Consider the following 20,396-nt stretch of genomic DNA (forward strand, 5'->3'; position numbering starts at 1 on the left):
CACTTGCGCAAAACCAAGCATAAAATGACTTATCTTAGTTCTACTGGATCTCTTCTCCACTGGTCCCTCCCAAACATTTCAGTCTAGTGAAAACAAAATTGTCCATATATTTAGTCAACGTTTTAGTCACCATAGCTTAGTTTTTATATCCTTTATAATTAGTTTTCGTCAGTGAAAAAAGGTGGTCAATGAAAAATGTTCATCATAGTTGTAGTTGACTAAATTAACACCGTTACAGACTCCATCACAGTTCTCAGAGTATAAGACCGGCTGCATTCAGTCCATGTCTTCATCACTTCTAAAACACCGCATTTTCTCTCAGACTTTTAAAAACACATTGTAAGCGATGAATGTCACAAACGAGTTAGGCGCCTGGGCGTATGCATACACAAATTCAAGTCTTCACGGGGGTGCCCGTACATCCTGCACTCTGATGTACCACCACCGGAGGGCACCAGAGACTCTTCAGACAATACTGGCTTCCTGCAGAGGCGGAGAACTGGACTCGGAGCTTGAAACTGCTGTGTCAGGGACTGGATTGGTAGCCTGGCATGGCCAGACTAGGCAGATTCGTCTGGTTTCCAGGCTACTGGATTGGCACCAGAGGTGTCTAAACATTGCAGTTTCTGGCTTTAGGGCTATGGTTTAGACTTGGGGTTAGGCCGTTAGGGTTAAGGTAGGGGTTAGGGTACAAAAAGGTTCTAGAAATGCGGTTCTAACAATGTAGTCTCTGGCTCTGCAGGAACCTCCTACTCAGTTTAGAAGCCATCTGTGCCAGCCCTCCTTTGTAGTGGTGTTGTACTGAAGTGTTCTATTACAGTTGTACTGCAGTGGTATAGTACTGCTAAGAGAGACTGTAATAGTGTATGACTGTATGCCATCAGTTGAGACGCCTGCCACCAACCAAACCAATGCAGCAAGAGCTGCAACTAACAATTATTAGATAATAGATTCATATAATGATATATCATCATTTAAAAGATTAATTGATCATTTTCATCCCCAAAACACACGATTGAACATTTACACAGGGATTCAAGTTCTGCCCACCCATTTCTGTCAATTAAATTCCAGAGAAGCCATGCATGAGATCAAGTGTAGAGCTGATGGATGAGAAAGGTGAGGGGAGGGGAGTACTAAACGGGACGTAGGAATCACGCTACCAGGTGATAGGTTGTTGATTTGTATAGTAGACGTACAGTACTGTATGTCTATATATTGTAGACGTACAGTATATACGTTAGATTTACACCAAAATATACATTTATAAATGTGACAAAATAGAAATACAGCAGTTCAAATGAAGTTAATTAGGATTGCAGTGAAGCCTTAACCACTCCAACAAGAAGAAAGAAATCCTTCTACAACCACCCCACATCTTGTGACTGAGTATTATCCACAAGGAAAGTTTATTCCAGTAGCTAAGAATCTTGACAGTTTGCAGGAATTATGAATGCATTCATCTGCATTCCATGAGGATGTCCTATCCATCTTCATTATACCACTGGTTCTCTTAAGTGGAAAAAAATTCAAACATCTTGACAAAACTTCTCTTGGGGTCCCTGGTACAAAATCTTTTTAAATGGGGGGTCCGTGGCCAAATACATATGAATTTATTATTCATATGTTTATTCTCAAACATTTATGTCAAGGACCCCCGTCCTTGACATAAATGTTTGAGAACCACTGCATTATAAAATATAATCAACTAATAGCTACACAATGTATAGAATAATAAAAAGTAATGGAAAAAACACATTATTTTGAAAAGAAAATTGCATGCAGATAGACATTTAATGGGTGGCCAACTGGCCATTATAGAGGGACATAGTTTTTTCATTTTTTTTCACATCATCATATAGTATGTAGGTTGGGTTACTGTGTGTGCGTGTGCGTGTGCGTGTGCGTGTGTGTGTGCGCGTGCGTGCCCGTGCCCGTGCGTGTGCGTGTGCGCACACGAGAGAGAAAGGTTGCGTGTCTTCCAGTTGCACAAACTCATGCTGTCCCCAGGGCTATACAGCCACCAGGCTCGCAGTGTCCCAGACAACAATATTTAGGTGCTTCAGAAAAGACGAATCGGTAGTGCTGTCGCCTCACAGCTAGAAGGTCCTGGGTTCGATTCCCGCAGGGGACGCTGTGGGCGCTGGGGGCGTGTTCTCTCCTCCGCGTCATCAGTGCCCATACCCTAGGTGGGGTTGGCGAAAGGGCCTTTCTGTGTGGAGTTTGTATGTTCTCCCCGTGTCTCCTAGGGTAGGTACCCTCACAAAAACATGCAGTAATCCTGGTCACTATACTGCCTCCCCCTGGCCAGCCGGGGCGCATGATGGAGGGGAAGGGAACTGGTTGGAATAACGTGTTCCTTCCACGCGCTACGTCAAACCAGGGAAACTCTCCCCTGTCAGGTGACAAGAAGGTCAGTTGGCTCTCATGCATTGAAGGAGGCATGAGCTCGGCCCTGGCCTCCCTAGGTTGGCAGAGGGAAGGTAGTGCCCAGGATTACATAGAGAATTGGCACTGGGTGTAAAAAATAGGGTTACAAAAATCGCGGGATAAAAATTTAAAAAAAAAAAGAAAAGACGAATCACCGCCATCTCAAGGTTCTATATGTATAAAGCTTAGTATTGTGGCTTTGCGACAAAGCTACACCTTGGATATACTGACAGTGATTTCTTTTCTGAAGCAAGCCGCAAAGCAAGCCGCTAAATAAATTGAAAACATACATGAAGACATAAAGTTCAAGTATCCCTATGATTCTAAAGGCCTACATTTTTATATTATTTTTTTACATTTTAATTAAATATACGTACATAGTGGGGAATATGAATTTTCTATAAGAGTGTAGTGTTGTTTTTTTTTCTCTCTTTATTCCCTTAGTACATTTAACTTTACTTGCGTTAATCAACCTAAAATAAACATTTATAAATGTCAAAGCTGGAGACTTGCTTTGTGTATTTCAACAGTCTGTTGTCCTCATCTGTCCTTTTCTCCTAAGTGCCACCATTGATTCTCAGAGAAAGGTATACCTGGCTTCAAACAGCACTCTGACCAAAAGTATCAGTTCCATGGCTTATGGCTTATGTAATGTATCCATATTAGATGAGAGGGTGTTCTTTACAGCTATTAAGTGTTACAGTTATTGCCTCTCAACAGTGATGCAGTCAGGAACGAGACACACACAGGCGGGCTGAAATACTTCTCTATACAGGATATAGTTTATGTTATAAATAATAACTATTATGTTGATCTTTATTTTGGTAAACATTTATGAAGCATCCCGGTAGTTCAGGCAGGCACGGAACTCGTATGTCTATATTCTATCAAATCATCTACGGCCACGACCTAAGCTAAGCAGTGCATTTAAACAGACAGGTGTTCACTCTTTAATGATCAGCTCATCAGTGACCACCCCCCCCCCCCCCACACACACACACACGCACACACACACACACACTTCCCCTGATTCCCCCTGTTTTGTTTTAGGATGTAAAACATCATTAATGAAAATATATTACTAAGGTGTAATATTACTAAGTGAAAATATATTACTAAGGTGTAATATTGACAATTGTGTGAAGATATATTACTAAGGTACACAAGGTACACATGTAATATTGGCAATTGTGTGAAGTGTGGATATTTCTTTAGCTGTGTTGTAGAGGGCAGTGGCCACTACATTTAAGTTATATCCATTTGTGTTGTAGTTGTGTAGTGGCGAGGGCCACTGCATTTTACTGCATTTTACTGCTTTTATTTTATTTTATTTTATTTTTGTTTGCTTTATTGTTAAATTGGTTCTAACTGTAGTTGTATTCTTGCTCTGTAAAGCACTTTGAGCTGCATTTCATGTCATGAAAGGTGCTATACAAATAAAGCTTATTATTATTATTATTATTATTATTAATGTGGCTCAGAATGTTTATTGATGTGGGTTCATAAGTCTCTTATCATGTTATTTCATTACTGTATTGTTGGCTCGGATTCGGGAGCTTGGAGTCTGTGTCATGTTTGCACAGATTTGTTCTGGAGCATCACTAGAGTCACAATGAAGTCTAACGTTGAAATGAATTAATTAATAAATCTTGACAAGGGTATCCTGTCTGAAAAAAATACTTTAGTTAGTTTGGCAGCTGAAAAGTACACTTCCATGCTCTCAACAACCAATGTTTGTGCTTGACGTCATTTCTGGCAAGGTAAAGATCAGACGGATGGTTTGAGGCAATACTGTGGAAAGTATTTGCACTTGAAATAAAAGATTGTACAAAAAACTAAACACATCGATGCATGGATATGCAAATCGATGCATTAACATAATCAGCTTAGTTGATTGATTGTGTCTGTGAATTGCAGCAGCTCTAGATCATGCAGCAAATGAATTTATTGGATTTCAATGTCAAAGCATTTTATCTAGATTGCTATGAGATCGAGACAATTGGACACAGGCAGGGATGATTGTGTACTTACTGGCATTCGAACGCGGGTCTCCCGCGTTGGAAACCAAATATCTATCTACAGCTGAGCCAGACAGAATCACCGCTTTTCCAGTGGAGATATTGTGCTTATGAGCTTCAGGCAGTACTACCTGTCCAACCGGTAGTTCTCCTACCGACACCCTGGGTCTAAATGTCTCAGTGGAAGAGTATGGAGACAACCTCCAGCCACCGCAGATGTGCTAGTTACTATGTTGTATAAAATCTTCTACACAGATTGGTTAAAATATGGTTGGTTTTATTCACTAAATCAGGTTCAGGATTGCAGCTTTAAAGCGCTTTCTCTTGCACATTTCAATATATAGACTGTGAGGACGATGCTTTAGCTCTAGGTCAATGTTATATAGTAGCTACTAGCTGATATTTCCTATTCCCTTTGGCATAACTTTTTCCTCCGGAATCTAAGCTCCCATTTCAAACTTCATGTTCTGTGGTGTCTTTCACCATCTCCTTATTTCAGCACTGTTGTGGTTATGGTCTCCTTTCCTCTCCTGTCTGTATCCATCTTGTCGCCTGAACTAACTTCTTCTTTTTTTACTGTTTTCGATTAACCTAGTCTCTCCTCTTTCCTCCTCTCTCTCTATGCATCCAGTGCTCGCTATGGGAGCCCCAAACGACAGCTGCAATTTTACAGGTACCTTTCTGTCTGCCTGCCTGTCTGTCTGTCTGTCTATCTGTCTAGCTCTCATGTCTCTCTGGGAGTCGGACACATGCTCTTCTTACTGTGGAGCCCCTGACACAGTTTTCAACACGTGGAGAATTTCAGATTTTGTCTTTGTTTTACTCTCGGCACAATTAATTTGTTTTTAGTTTTATACTGGATTTGTTTCACTTAATAATACTTCTATAACCTTGCTGTGGCTGTTCTGTCATTGAGGACTGTACATCCATTAGTAAGCCACTACAGCACAGATAACATATCATCTACTATTTAGCTGGCAATGCACTACCCAGCCAAAACATGATAGGTGTATTGTTGGGTTTGGTTGCAAAGTTACTTTTAGATCTACAATTATGGTGGGAGTGAAATACGTTTTATGTGTTATGTATTAATATCATGTGGCACCCAATACGTCACAGTTTGTCCTCTGCAAACAAGTAGAAGGACTTGCAAAGTAGCCAAGACTGGGGTCATATGCTTTTTGAAATACGCTTTTTTTAGTGAGTTCACTCACTTGTCAGAGTTGTCAATCATTCACTTGGACCCAAATACATTTTATTACTTAATTTTACTGTGACTGAAAAGCCTACGTTCTCAGCGTGGGGTATGAAGAATCGGGGTCCTTGAGGGGGATCCAAGGTGTCCCCAGCTAAGCGATTGATTGTTAGGAACCAGTTGGGCCCTTATGCGTCTGTAACTTTTTAAAGATTTTACAGTGTGTAGATTGGGGTCCCAGAGACAAAGAATTGCATAATGCATATCAACCTGGGGGTCTGTGAAATTATCTACAGCTTTGTTGTGCTGTGCTCACATGGAGTGTGACTCCATCCATCTTGTAGTTTAGACAGCCTGGCCATTAGCTAAGTAGTTAAGGTAAAGTATGAGTGCTCTATCATAAGAGTGAGGTGCTTCGTTGTGCTTATATACAGTAGGTGCCCTGATATCCTGCTGCTTCAGACCAGGATCATGTTTTATGAGCTTAGTTGATGCTTTCTGCTGATCGGGTTATAAAACGCCCTGACGACGGGGATGTACCTATAATGAGTTCTTTATCGGATTTTTATCTTGGCGCCTTGCACATTTCTGTCCTTTTAAAGTGCAAACCGTCCCACTAAGCTGCTCCTCTGGTCTTCTAGGTGAGAGGGGGATCAATAAGACCAATCCCTCTCTCTCTGTCTGTCACTTTTAACAGCTTAACGGCCAGATGCTGGGAAATGAAGTATACCCGTTTTCAATCATTTATGCATTGAAACAATTAAGCCTAATTTATATTTAGTATCTACTGCGTTTTTAGCTTACAATGTTATTTGTTGTGGAGCGACAGACACCGTCATGTGACGAAGCATAAATTAGGCTTACGTCGGTGCAGTACTGCATAGTGTTTTCCCTAGGATGGAGTGTGCCCGCGTCTGCAGTAACGTTACTGTGTGATACTCACCTGAAGTTGCAGGACCGTTTTCCCTTCGGCGAATCATAATCCCGAATCCGTGATCAGTATTGCTTGCTTCATTGTTGTCATCTACCCGTTGTTGTTATAATCATCGTGTGGACATCATCAGGTAAGTTTCTCGTTTATATGCTCACAGGTGTAATCACAGGTGTGTGAATTGACCTGGTTATGATGCGTTCATAGCGCAAAATGATAAGCGTTAGTTTCTAAAGTGATAAGATAGAACCCTCTCCTCTCTTAATACCGCTGATACTGTAGGTGCATATAATGTAGGGGAAACTTGCTCCACAACCGTATGGCTTTCTTTACATGTTGTTTACTGGAATGCAAAGGCATGGTTCTCCCTGGTATGATCAGAACACTACTTGGTAAGCTAGCTGCTGGTTTATCTTGTGTACTTTAGCCAAGATCTCAGCCAAAACAATTGTCCGTATCGTGTAAGGATTCAAGGCTTTTGTTCTTTCCCTAAATGATGAGCTCTCACTCTCAGATGGGTTTTTTCCTGTGGCATACTGTATGGATTATTATCAGGCTATATGGTTCCATACTCAAAAAAAGCTTTTAGTACAGTATTTCCGGCTTTTCCCGTCGTTAAACAGTTTTACCCTTCTGGGGGGCTGAAAGCTTTCCTGGTGATGGAGGTTACTGACCCTTGAACACTTCATCATCTCTCGTGTACTTATGTCACTGTCAAGTGTAAAAAAATAAATAAACGTGGGCATAGAGGCTGCAAAAGTGAGTGCTTGATTTAATGTGTGACTGGTGCATTCTGCTTATGATTATGAGGCTATAATATATACAGTACAGGCTTTTCTGGGTCTGTATTTGACGGGAAACACACAGAAAGGAGAGTGACACTCTGCATACGGTCCCGGCTGGCCGGGAATCGAACCAGGGACTCAGGCATTAGAGCCCATGCGGCACGCGCACCAATCACTTGGGTGTCGGATCACCCCATGACAACATTTCTATACATATTCTATATAACTTATATAATTCATTTTGTACACGTGCTGTGTTTTGTACAGGTACTTTTATGTAATGTTGCATAATGCATTGTAATGTAGCTTACCATGATATTAACTTGCTGCCTTTAAACATGATGGTGTGATTTGTGCTTTTGTGTTGTCTGCTGTTGTGCACATTCTGCTGGTTGTTATACATTATTATGTATCATATCATTACTTTTCATATGTTCCATACGTTTGGAATGTTGTTTTGCCTATTTATACCACAAATAGTGTAGTACTGTAGGTTCTCCACCACACTCGGGTGAAGTGCATTATTTCTTCATAACTGCATTGCTTGGAGTGGATTACACAACGATAAAAATATAAAAGTTATGTTTTTGGATCTATGCGCTCTTTGCATAGCTTTGTGTTGGCACTCTCTTTGCCAACCCTTGAATAAATCTAACATGTTACTCCAGCAAGTGGGAGAAACCATAGTAATGACCTAGAAATTAGTACTGAACTAAGCCAGTAAGCTGAAAATAGTCTGGTTGAAAGTTATATTGGTTAGCTTAAATAACTTTGAATTACAGCCCAGTGTTGATTACGCTGTTTGATTATGGTACTCGCACGGGGGCGGGGGGGTTAGTCGCACGGTAGTCGCGCATCAGGTGTGAAACCCAGTCATACCAAAGCACAGAAGTTGACTGACAGTCAATGACTGGCTGCTATTTATATATTATATCACTACATAATGTTATGCCATTGACCTAAATGGCTTTATATCAGCAAGGATAGGATGATTGAAAAAGGATACGTCTGTGTCAGAAATGACTTTGGACAGGTGGAAAACTTTACTTAAACTTGCAGAGTGAAGCATTACTCTACCTTACATCTTCTGATAGTTGTACTTGAATGTGGACATGAAACAATAATCCTGTGTAGTGTTTAATTAGTACAAGCGTAACAAAATACAGCTTGTAGAGACACTGATCAACGCACGTTGAAAGGCTAGGATAAAGATAACAAGGATTCGATAGTGATGTCACTGTTATGCAACACTGATGTAGCACGGACGTAGTGTGCCATTAGGCTCAAAGCTGGATATAAAGATACCAAAGGATTTGTCAGTGATGTCACTGTCATGTCACTGACTTAACTTTTTTCCGCTGTGTGTGAAATCCTGGTGACACAAAGTTATAGGCTCACGTTGCGCATATTTGTACATCCATTAACTTGGAATTCCCTGCCGCCTTCTCGCGGACCGGTGGTACATGTCCTGCGGACCGGCTGGGAACCTCTGGTCTATATGATACGAGTACTTTCTTGTTAAACTCGATACTGTTTTGTCTTCTCATTAGTACATACAGTATATGTAATCAGAAACCTCCTTCATGCTTGTGTCATGCTTGGAAACACACAATGGGTCCTATTTTATGACCGGCGCTAAATGGTGCTAGGTGCAGCGTAATTATCACTGCTGATTAAAATCAACGCAGTTGTATAATTACCAAATGTACTAGGCTCAAATGTGCACTGATGGGTGGTGTTGATCTTAAAATGAGGTGTGGTCTTACGCTGGGAACCAACCAAAACAAAGTGTAGCTCACACGCTTTATTATGCGCAGAGGTTTGTGCACAACTGTTCTTGCCAAACCTGGCCACAGTGGGACGTCTGGTCAATGTGTTTCAATGAGAATGCAAGCGTTTTTTCCCCACCTGGAGCGGAAAAATAATCTTCACGTACTCTCCTTCAGCCCTCCACTTCCGGTGGTGCGTCTTTGTCTTCATTCCTGCTAACAACAAACTATGTTACAGGAGTTGCCGACATATTCAGCTGCGGAGCTCTGAATCTGTCTTGAGAGATAAGGGACAGTGAGAAAAGTCAAAAAGCCCTAAGCTGGTTTTAAACCCTACACAGTGATCGTGCAGATAATTCCTTACTATATAGGGAGCACATTAATATGTGCACCTACGTGGGCATGTCTGCAATGTCCGTACACTGCATGCAATCAGTATCCATCCTAAATCAAAATCCATCCGAATTCAACACAACAATAATGTTCACCATGGTAGATGACATTTCTGAGAGCATTGAATGATTTGGGCTATATATTATCCATATATTCCATAGAGCGAACTCGTGTCCGTTTGGTATCAGCCAATTTGCCATGCTGCAAGGTAGCGTACATAATTATTGTGCTCAGAAACGGCAGATAAACCATTTTCAAGCACTTAACTTTTCATTAGTCCTGTTAATAAGAATATCACTGATAAGAATGTGTCATGAATAATAATAATAAAAGCCATAGCCTCCTGGCTTTCTTTATCTGTCTCTACTCAGTGCAGTAACAGGTCACCACCAAATCATGCAGCCTTCCGTCATGCATAAGTAGTTTAAGAAGAACCTAACTGAGAATGTGATTATTAAGTTCATATGTCAATATCACAGATGTCTCTTGGACATGAGAAGAAATTAGGCGACAGGAGGAAGGCAGCAGCCACCTGGTCCACCTGTTTGGATGTTTCTCCCGCGTCCCCTGACATCATTGTATTACATAATTAATTCTGCTCCCGTAGATGGTGCTTTCACTTCACATACGATCCATTTCCTCAGCAGAAAATTGGTCATCGCCTCCAACTTGCCAAAAGTCACTTAAAATAACAATTCACCAGGTACTTCGCAACTCGCTCTTAAAGGGAATGGGAGACAACCCTCTGGTCTAATTTATGTTATGCCCAGAACACACCCATGGCTAATTCATAGATTAAATGCAACCCCTTTGCATTGTGCGCCATGTGCACCGTGGGTGTGGGTGGGTTGCTGGGTGTGTGTGCGCCGCTGTCTGTAACAGAGCCTGACATGAGCAGTTGATTAAAATAAATTGAAATTGAAACTGCATTAATTCTATAACTTAATCCTCCCGAGTTAATACACACATTTTGACAGCCCTAATTATAATTTGTGATGCATACCGTATGTTGGACATTACCTGTAGCTGTCTGGTGGCGGATGTGACAAATAAAGCCCCCCCTCATACCCGATTTTGGGGAAAATAGCAGATCTTCAAGCTCACAACGTGTCGCAGCACGATGTGTTGTGAGCTTGTAGATCGGCTTTTCAAATAGCAAATCTATGCAGTATCTAGGTTTAAAGTGCTCATGTGGCCTAGTCGCTTCTTTTGGGCTCGTTTTCATAGACCTGGTTGCTTATTTCTCTCACAAAATTTGGCAACACTGATCACGGTCTGGTTCCAGTTGCATGGAGACATCAGACATCACTTTTATGCTTTAAGCATAATTTATACATTACAATTATGCTTTGTGTCATGTCATCGGTTGACATTTAGCAAGTAATATGACTAGTGCATACTACAGGAGCCAGACCCCTCCTGTCACTGCTGCCTCATGGTGACAACAACTATACAACTAGGAGGAACAAAACATGCTCAACACAGAGTCCAAATAAGACCGTATGAGTACGAGGTGCTATAACTTGATGTAATCATTCTAAAAGGATAACACAAAAAAGTCCTGGGGACTTGTTTACATTGTGGTCCTATGTATTCAATTCATCAACAGAGCATAGAATATTAACACATTAATACATATAACCCCTAATTTCAATGGGATTTAATATCTATCTACACTTGTAGTTTTCTGACATATTGGGGGCTCGGTTGGCTCAGGGGTAACGTACCTGTCCACCACCGTAGAGTCTAGGGGTTTGAATATGCCGCTGTGCATTTGCTTTGCCTGTGTGTCCATACGAACACAATTGGCCCGTGTTTGGGGGAGGGAAGCCGGCCGGGGAGGATGGTCTTTGTTACCTCTCCTATGGGCGGCTGGGATGGCGACTGTCAGTGGGGAATATTGAACAGGAGGAGTAGGACAGAGGCCTCCTCGTGGGGGCTCCTCAGTGGTGGGTGAGCCAGTTATGGTACAACAGCAGTTGTAAGACAGAAATATGTGCATAATCACTCAATTGGGAGAAAGAAAAGGTGAATTAAAAATAGTGCTACTCCAAAAATAAACAGACAAACATTTGACTGATCCTTGGACAAATGAAATGTACATGTATGTGAAGGAAGCAGTACAATTTCCATTGTGGCTGGTGAAGAAAATACAGCATGTATCATTGTGTTTTTTGTACAGTATATGCAAACTTATACTGACTTACAGATATAACAAATAATATAATTACGTTATTTAGTAAAAAAAAGAATTGGCCAGACTTAGTTGATCCAGGTCCGGTCAACAAAGTATAGGGTTTAAGTGGTTATGGGACAAGAGCCAGGGCCTAGGTTTTGGCATTTGCTTTTATGTGGGTGTGGCCTGGGTTTTGACCTGCACAACAGCTACTCCTTTTTTTTTTTTTTTGAGTAGTCAATTCTTTTTTACCCCCTTTTTCTCCCCAATTTAGTCGTTATGCCAATTCATTACTCCCCACACACATTTCTGTGTTGTCACTGCTGTCGTATCCTACTGACTCCCCCACCGGGAGGACGTAGAGCCTTCGTCCTACTCCTCCTGCCCAACACTCCCCGCTGACAGGTTCCGCCCCAGCCTGTAGGAGTACGCGCAATGACCAGTATCACCATCCCCCGAACATAGGCCAATTGTGTTCGCATAGACACCCGACAAAGCCGGATGCACCATGGTGGATTCGAACCCACAACCTCGTGGTGGTGGTGGGCAGGGACTTTACCACTGCGCCACCGAACGCCTAAAACAGCTACTTCTCATACTGTATAGAGCTATGTGTACTGTTGCTGTGTGTGGTTTACACTACATTCAAGAAGTAAGAATGGACTTGAACATGCTTAGGTGTGTGTGTGTGTGTGTGTGTGTGTGTGTGTGTGTGTGTGTGTGTGTGTGTGTGTGTGTGTGTGTGTGTGTGTGTGTGTGTGTGTGTGTGTGTGTGTGTGTGTGTGTGTGTGTGTGTGTGTGTGTGTGTGTGTGTGTGTGTGTGTGTGTGTGTGTGTGTGTGTGTGTGGGGGGGGTGTGTGTGTGTGTGGGGGGGTGTGTGGGGGGGTGTGTGTGTGTGCGTGCAACATTCAGGCCCTCATTATCGTTGGCGTGATGGCGTCTGAGCATTGTTTCCTGTGGAACAACAATCAGAGGCTTTTAGTGCAAGAGCTTTTGGTGAATAATTCAGGGCTGATATTATTTGCTGCGGTTTGCAGAAACAAGCCGGTGCACTAAACTAAATGACATAAATGGATTTCTTCCATGGGATCTAACAGAGAGGGCAGAGAGGTGGTGGTGGTGATGCACAGTACAGTAGGGGGGCAGAAAGAAGAGGGTGGGGGGTGTAAATGGATGCACTTTCTCATTCACTTACTCGTTTAGGCATTTCCTAGTAAGACACTCCCAGTTTGGGTGGACCCGGCAGCACTGTTGGCTGCAGTGTGTTTATAAGAGCAGACTGAAACCTTACGACCCCGCTCATGAGCCGACCCCCAACCCCAAGAAATCGGGTGAGTTTCAGGAAAGATTGACGCCTGTCATTGCATCAGGACTGGAGTTTACTGTACTGTATGTGTTGTACTGTATGGGGGAGGGGATCTGGCTCATTGATAAGTGCGCTTGCCTGTCTGTAGTATGCAGAGGGTGCATGCTGCCAAGCCTGGAGTCATCCTTGCATCTCCTTTGTCTTCTCATGCGATAGAGACCAGTGGATGAGCAGAACTGTGTGATCCAGGTCAAAGTCATTTTTACTAGAAGACCCAAGTCGTATCGAGATGGACTCTAGACTTTGGACTATACCTTATTTTTCTGTTGGAAATTAAAACTGTCTTTGTGACAAAGGGCTACATAGTAAATAGTGACAAATATTAGATCTTATTGACAAATATTAGATCTTTGAGGTTTTGTATCTTTTCAGATTTTGTATGGATTTAGTATTAGTTTACATAATATTTCGGTGTAGGTTTGATGAGTGCTGTTTGAGTGAATTTTCATGGATCAATGCTGTTGAGTCTTAAGGACTTCATCATACTAGACAGTATCCTTTTTTTTTACGGCAGGATACTGTATCCTCTTTTTATTTACACATACCAGTGTTTGATACCAGAAGGAACACAGTTGAGATTTGTTTCAATGCTAGTAAGACCAGTAATGCTGGGGAACTGACAGGAACTGACATTGCGGACAAATACTGAAGCCTAAATAATTGAATTAAGGTATGTATTACATGAATTATTGGATATTCTACTGATTGCATGGCTAAATGGGCGCCTATCCTTCACTCGTTTGTATTTGATGAATCAGAGTTAGACAAGGAACTTTACTTTTATGTTGTGATTGAATTGAAAACTATATACATGTATATACATGTATTCTAACTTGCTCCTCTGAGGTGTGATCATCTACTATGCATTCATAAATATGTTTAGGCTACTCCCTTTTTAGGTCATGTTTATTAGAACTTTTAGGCATTACAAAATAGCCTCCAACTTTTGTAAAAACTGCTGTGTTCACAATGGGCCTCATTCACTAACAGTGCTTAAATCCTATGTACGAACATTTTGGAGTTATTCAATGTGTTCTTACTTAGAACTGCCTGAGACCACAGAGTCTTTGAAAATGTATTGAAAATGTGTAAATGAATCTTGAATATTATTAGAAATTGTACATAATAGGCTAAATGTGTTCTTTTAACTCTATGAGAGTGTAAAAATGGACCAGGATTAATGTATAGCATTACTATTGGTGATGACAATTAACTTATCATAATGGTAATTAACGCTACAATCCAAAAATGTTAATGAATAAAACATTCTTTTAGCCAGTCTTTATGTTGAGTACTACAATATAACTGGCACATCTCCAGTGGTTGGATTTTGTCTCCCTACTCAACCATTTAGATCCTGTTGTTCGGTAGGATACCTACTGGTTTACAAATAGTACTGCAGTGCAGTGTCTGCAATATCTCCCCTGACCACGCAGTGCTTCCGCCTTGGACAAGTAGTTTGACCCACGGATTGCAGCTTTAACTCTTTGACTGCGGACGACACGATAACGCGTCAAGTGCTACTTTGTCCAGTTGGCCGTCGACGCGCTGGACGCGCGTTCATTGTTTAATCTCTGATTGCGCTATGCTGCTTAATATTCAATGTTATTCTCGAGTTCCACTTACTTCACGGACATCTGCATCCGGTTTCATGACCTGGATTCCGTTTCCGGTTTTTGATTATTTTCCCCAGTAATTTTCGTCCAAAATAGGTAAATAAACGGTCTTTCACACGGTATAACGGACAAACGGACAGTTTCTCTTCTATAATCTATGGTCTGGGTGACGATCAGACATCGCCGTCGTGTATCACATCGTAATTTTGGCGATCAAAACAATCTGGGACGACGTCACTTCCGTTTTCATGTTTTTCCCTGTCTAATCTATCAAGGAGGGTGAGAGAGACCCAACGACCTGATCAAGCAGTCATGTGCTGCTCTCTAGTGGCGGATTTGTGCTGGGTCTTTACATTATGTCCCCTTAAATTATTTTCATGAGAAAAATTCAAAATATAAAAATAAAAAAACACGAAAATTGCTGGCACTGGGGGAGTACTTTATGAAAATACTCTGGCAGTCAAAGAGTTAAGTAATAATAATATAAAAACATTGGCTTGTTTCCACAATCCACACCAAGCACTCTGCCATTGAACAGTTAATTGAACTTAGCTGAGAGAGACATGAAGCAGGGAGTCAGGGACCCCCACTATATATTGTTTAACATTGTGGTGCAGATTAAACATTTTTACTGCTTCATAGACTTGTTTGACAGCACTATTATCAGTGTTGTGTAAATTCATATTTTTGTTTGTTTATATGTTATCTTATTAATAGGTTGGATTCAAGTTAACATGTATTTTAACAGCCTATTTAGAATTATTCTGATTGATTCACCATCGATGACAAAATTGGCCAGTATGCATCCGCCATGAATCTAGGGGAAATTTTACATGTGCACTTATTTTGTGCGCTAAGTAAGAACATTTTCTATGCATATATTATGTTAGTGAATAAGGCCCAATGTTCTGTTCTGCAGGAGAAAACCATTTTGCTTCCATTGCACAGTAGATGGCAGTGGATTCATTAGTGGAACAGTAGTAGAACCTGTACATTGCTGCCTTCTACGGGCAATACACACATTACATGGTTATTGATCTTAATTTCTATGTTTCAATTTTGTATTATACAAAGAATTACATTTTGAGCTCAGTTACTCGAGGTATTACTTATTTCAGGTACTCAGTCGTACAAGTACTGATGTTTAGAGCTAGTTCACAACATTGTCAACAGGTCCTTGGCTGACCTTTGGCTCGGTTTGCTTATTTTTCGATCCATTATAAGTCCAGTGAGGCTTTTAATGGGATTTAAACTAATTGACTACTGAAAAGTTTTTCCTTCGGGCTCTCCAGCCAGCCAGAACCAGAATTTGCGACCAAGGGAATGGTGTCCGAACACTGGTGCTTGATGCATGTGAATGCCTTCTCCCTCATGCTCCTCTCTCTCCCCAACGAAGATGCAAATCGCATGATACGTCCTGTCCTTTATTCCTCCTGTTCCTTAATCACCAGCCAGTCACCTGAATGCTCCCTATCAGTGTAACCCTGCCATTGTGTGCCTGTCAGGGGTGGGTGGTGCTGGGCTGTGCTGTGCGACTCTGATTACAGGATGCATGGCTGTGCGCTGCCCCAAGCAGGAGAGCTCTTTTTTTTCATGGGAGGAGCAGGTGCTATTTAAGGAGGTGGTTGTGCCCTGCTGCCTCCTCGCTCCGTCCGTGGCCCCACTTTTCTCTTGCTCCGAGCTGCGCGGCTCGCCGCGGCGACAGCAGCAGGAGGAGGGGGGATGTTTGCGGGAGGGTATGGCCAGCCTGGCCCGGGGGTCCCCGGGAGGCGCAGGTCTACACACTCTAATCTTGACCACCAGAAGCTTCCGGCCGGCGTTCGAAAGAGTAGCAGCACCGGGAGCGCCAGCGGCAAGATGCTGTCCATGTCGTACAGCGAGAGCATCCGGAGCGGGATCAGCCGCTACCACTCGGACCAGGGGCTCAACCAGCCTCGGCCCACCGACCCGGCCGAGCTGCAGAGGCTGCGGGAGCAGCGCATCGCCGCTCAGATCAAGAACATGGAAGACTTCCTGAAGATGAACGGCCTGGCCCTGGAGGAGTGTGTGTCTTACCAGACGGGCATGAAGTACAGGTAAGAATGAAGTATGGCAGAGCTTTGATAGTGAGAGCTGGCCGGTCCTGAAGGACCACACTGGTGGGGCTGAGTGCCGGTGAGAGTGGCTGAAGTTCAGAGATCCACTAAAAGGACAAAATGGGATTTGGTAGGATGTGGATTGTGGGGGGAGAGCTCCTCCTATAAGTTGTTAGCCGTTTGAATCTGTAGCTTTCGGATGAGACTTGAGTTTCCATAATGTAAAAAACATTCGACCTTGCTGTTGATTTGATTGAAGAGATGGCTAATTGGAGCGTGTGTAATCTTTCCCGCTGCTAATAACCGTCTAGTCTTACCATGTCCTCTGGCCCACCTGCTAAGATACTGGCTGTAGTTTATCATCTAGGTCGGCAGCATGGTTGCCAAACTGAATAGGAAGGACAGACTGTTCCATAAGGATTTACCTGACCCCTTAAATTCCCACTCAATTCTGCTCTTTTTCCCCTCGATCGCAATCAGCCGAGATATTGTCGCCCCTCTCTCTCTGTCTGTCTCTCTCTCGCTGCCTTTCTCTCTTGTCTACCGGCTTCTTACCAGCTGCGCTTTCCCATTTTGACTTGTGCAGGGCCACGCTGTCCTCTGTTATGTTGAATGGAGGAGTGAGCCGTCAATCTGTTCTGGTCTACATTTCAGAAAACCCCAACTCTGGAAGCGTGTCAACCTCCTCACTCATGCATACGGTACTCCTCATGCCCTGTGCACCAGCAGCAGTGTATTAGCCATGCAGTCACCTCAGTGGCGGGGGACGGGCCTTGTGCGCGGGCAGGCTTAGCGGCTGTTGTTTGCAATCATAAGGCCTGTTTAGCTGATGTTGTTATTGTCATACAGACACGGATAGCTTTCATCACACACAGGCTTGGCTGCTGTTGTTGTTTTCCACCGAGAGCAGGCACCAGGACGAGAGCAGGCACCAGGATAAGAGTATGGACGGCTGCTGTTACCGGGGGGGCCAAAGGTGGTGCGGTTGTACCGCTGCGTTCAGGCACTGCAGTGTTGTATGTCATTAATGCTGGCCCGTTGCCCCGTCTATGGACGTCTCACCGTGGTTTAACGCTCAGCCAGTGACCCGTGATACGGTGACGGTCTTCACCCACTGCTTTGCGATCGAGCATGTAGAAAGGGGGGGTCAGGTTACACGGAGTATGTTGAGTGACCTCCTGAATACATCAATATCGATTCCTTATCACAACTACAGTTGTCCATTTCCCAGAACTTTTTTTTCTTTTATTCTACTAGGACTGTCTCTGAATGGAAACCTGGATTGATTCACAGTGTTTGGGTGCCCAGTTGGTGTTGTATTTAACAGTGGTGTTGGTTTTCCTCCTGCTAGTTCTGCAAGTACTCGTATCCTGATCAGTGGCAATTCTGTAATTGGCACCGCAATTGGGTCAGCGGTATACATGCAACCTCTGACTCAAAGTGAAACTCATCATTATTTCAGGTCTGTGGTGAGGTTCTGTAGCACTACTATTGAGCTGCCTTATGTAAATGTTGCTGGGGAATACAAGTACAGTACTTGATGATTGATTCGAGGTTGTCATGGAATTCAAACACTGATGCCATTTACAAGAAAGGTCAGCAGAGACATTTAATGCCCAGACTGAGATAGTATAGGGTGGATGAAATCTGAATGTACTTTCCTTCCGATCCTTTGTAGCGAGTGTATCAGCAAATGGTCCTTTCAACCCAGGAATCGAACTTGGAAGTCGCTGATCAGGGCATTGCGACCTATGTGGTATGCACCCTAACCATTCGGGTCACCCTTTTTGTTTTGTTGTCTGGTATTGTTCATTATTTGTGAATAGTAAAAACAAACTATAACATTTTCAACGTTTCCAGCGAGATTGTATCAATATCCCCAACAACAACATTGGTGATATTGATTGTATCAATATCCCCAACAACAACATTGGTGATATTGATTGTATCAATATCACCAATGTTGTTGTTGGTGATATTGATACAATCAATATCACTGTATGCCATCAGGACAACAGTATACTGTACCAAGGTTACACACTTGGGCTCAGAGATCATATGTCCCCTCAAGTATAGCACTTTTGAACAAACGCTTCAGTTCCTAGTGTAATGAATGATGAGCTCTGCATATCCATAACAACCTAGGTCTTTGTGTAAATGCTGTGTATGTTAACCCATTCAATCTGGGAACGCATCTGTCATTTTAAGATTTTTTGGGATATTGAAAAAGTAGCAGATCTACAAGCTCATAGCGCGGCACCGACTAGGAGCTTGTAGATCTGACATTATTATTATTATTATATGTGTTTTAAAGTGAAAATGTTAACTTCGATCTGTGCTTCTGAGGGTCCCTGGAACAACATATTTTGAGATGGGGGTCCGCAGCCAAATACATATCATTTTGGGGGTCCTTGACATGGAAAAGTTGGAGCACCACTTATATATACTGTAGATATATTGAATACTGTAGCAACATACTGTTAGGATTCAGAAATCATTTTTAGATGTATTTGGTCGCGGACCCCCATCTCAAAATGTTTTGTCCCAGGGACCCCCATGAAGCAAAGATTTGAGTTACAAATGCTCGCTTTAAAATATATAACTAGAAAAAGTGCTCCTCGGAGCACAGGTCTCCGCCAGGTCAGGCACGTTATTCTGGCCTCCTGGTGGCGCTCTAATAGGTCAATGTGAAAAGGGTGCCATTTATTCTTAGGTCGTTCACGGCAATCGGACACTGCATTCATGATTTGAGGCATTTTGTTCCAAAAATGTGTTTTGCTAAATTACTGCTGGTGGCGCTATAACAGGCCAATGTGAAAAGGGTGGCATTTCTTCCTTGGCCTAGTGGGAATGTGTTTGTGAAATTTCACGGAAATTGTAAGCTGCGTTCATGATTTGAGGCATTTTGTTCAAAACGGACCAATCCTGCAAATTTTGGAAGCGAACCTTAGCCAATGAGGACGGAATATGGGAAATCGGACAGATCCATGTTGATCACATGACTATAGAGATACTGTGTACCGATTTGCATGACGTTTGGATAAAATCTGTAGGAGTAATGTAAAAAAAATGGGTTTTGCACAAATCAGCCTCCAGGTGGTGCTATAACAGGCCAATGTGAAAACATTTAGGCAGAGATTCTGAATTGGCATCCAGGGAGTGTGTGTGCACAGTTTCGCAGCGAACGGGCCAACGGTGCCAGAGATTAGCTGGTAACACACGGACAGGACGGACGGACACACACACGGACGGACGGAGGGTAAAACATACTCTCTCGCCATGCCTTTCGGCCTGGCGGAGACAATTATATTCAAAGATTTGCACAAATTTTCAGGATTTTTCAAAAATAGCCAAATAAATCATAAAATGACACGGATGCTTTCCCGGATTGAATGGGTTAAACAAAACATGTTAGACGTAGTCGACATGTTAGGCTGTATGTCAAATGTGTTGCATTATGTAGTCAAGATGTTACATAGATGGCATGGGTTGCTATGTTGTTTGTGTTTTGTGCTCCTGGTGGCTGTTATATGTAGGGATGCAACTATCGATTATTTTCTTAGCGATTACTTCTATCGATTACTTTTTTGATTAATCGAATAATTGAGAAGCACGTTTTTTTAATATATATATGTCAACGAA

General features: G+C 42.5%; 1 protein-coding gene across 4 annotated transcripts in view; it reads left to right on the plus strand.

Annotated features, from left to right (window-relative positions):
• kcnab2a (potassium voltage-gated channel subfamily A regulatory beta subunit 2a) overlaps positions 1–20,396 on the plus strand; it is a 123,213-nt gene that overhangs the window by 47,407 nt on the left and 55,410 nt on the right. The window contains exons 2-3 of one of the 4 annotated variants that reach the window (XM_080423847.1): positions 5,080–5,121; positions 16,483–16,754. The exons of 1 other annotated variant lie outside the window; for it this stretch is intronic. In XM_080423847.1, the coding sequence (XP_080279973.1) occupies positions 16,537–16,754 (218 nt within the window). In that variant the 5' untranslated portion in view covers positions 5,080–5,121; positions 16,483–16,536. Of the gene's footprint in view, positions 1–5,079; positions 5,122–13,663; positions 13,734–16,482; positions 16,755–20,396 lie in introns of those variants that run through there. 2 more of the 4 variants (XM_080423848.1, XM_080423850.1) reach the window with 2 other exon arrangements.

The sequence above is a fragment of the Gymnoscopelus braueri genome (assembly GCF_963280865.1).
Source record: "Gymnoscopelus braueri genome assembly, chromosome: 3".
Lineage (NCBI taxonomy): Eukaryota > Metazoa > Chordata > Actinopteri > Myctophiformes > Myctophidae > Gymnoscopelus > Gymnoscopelus braueri.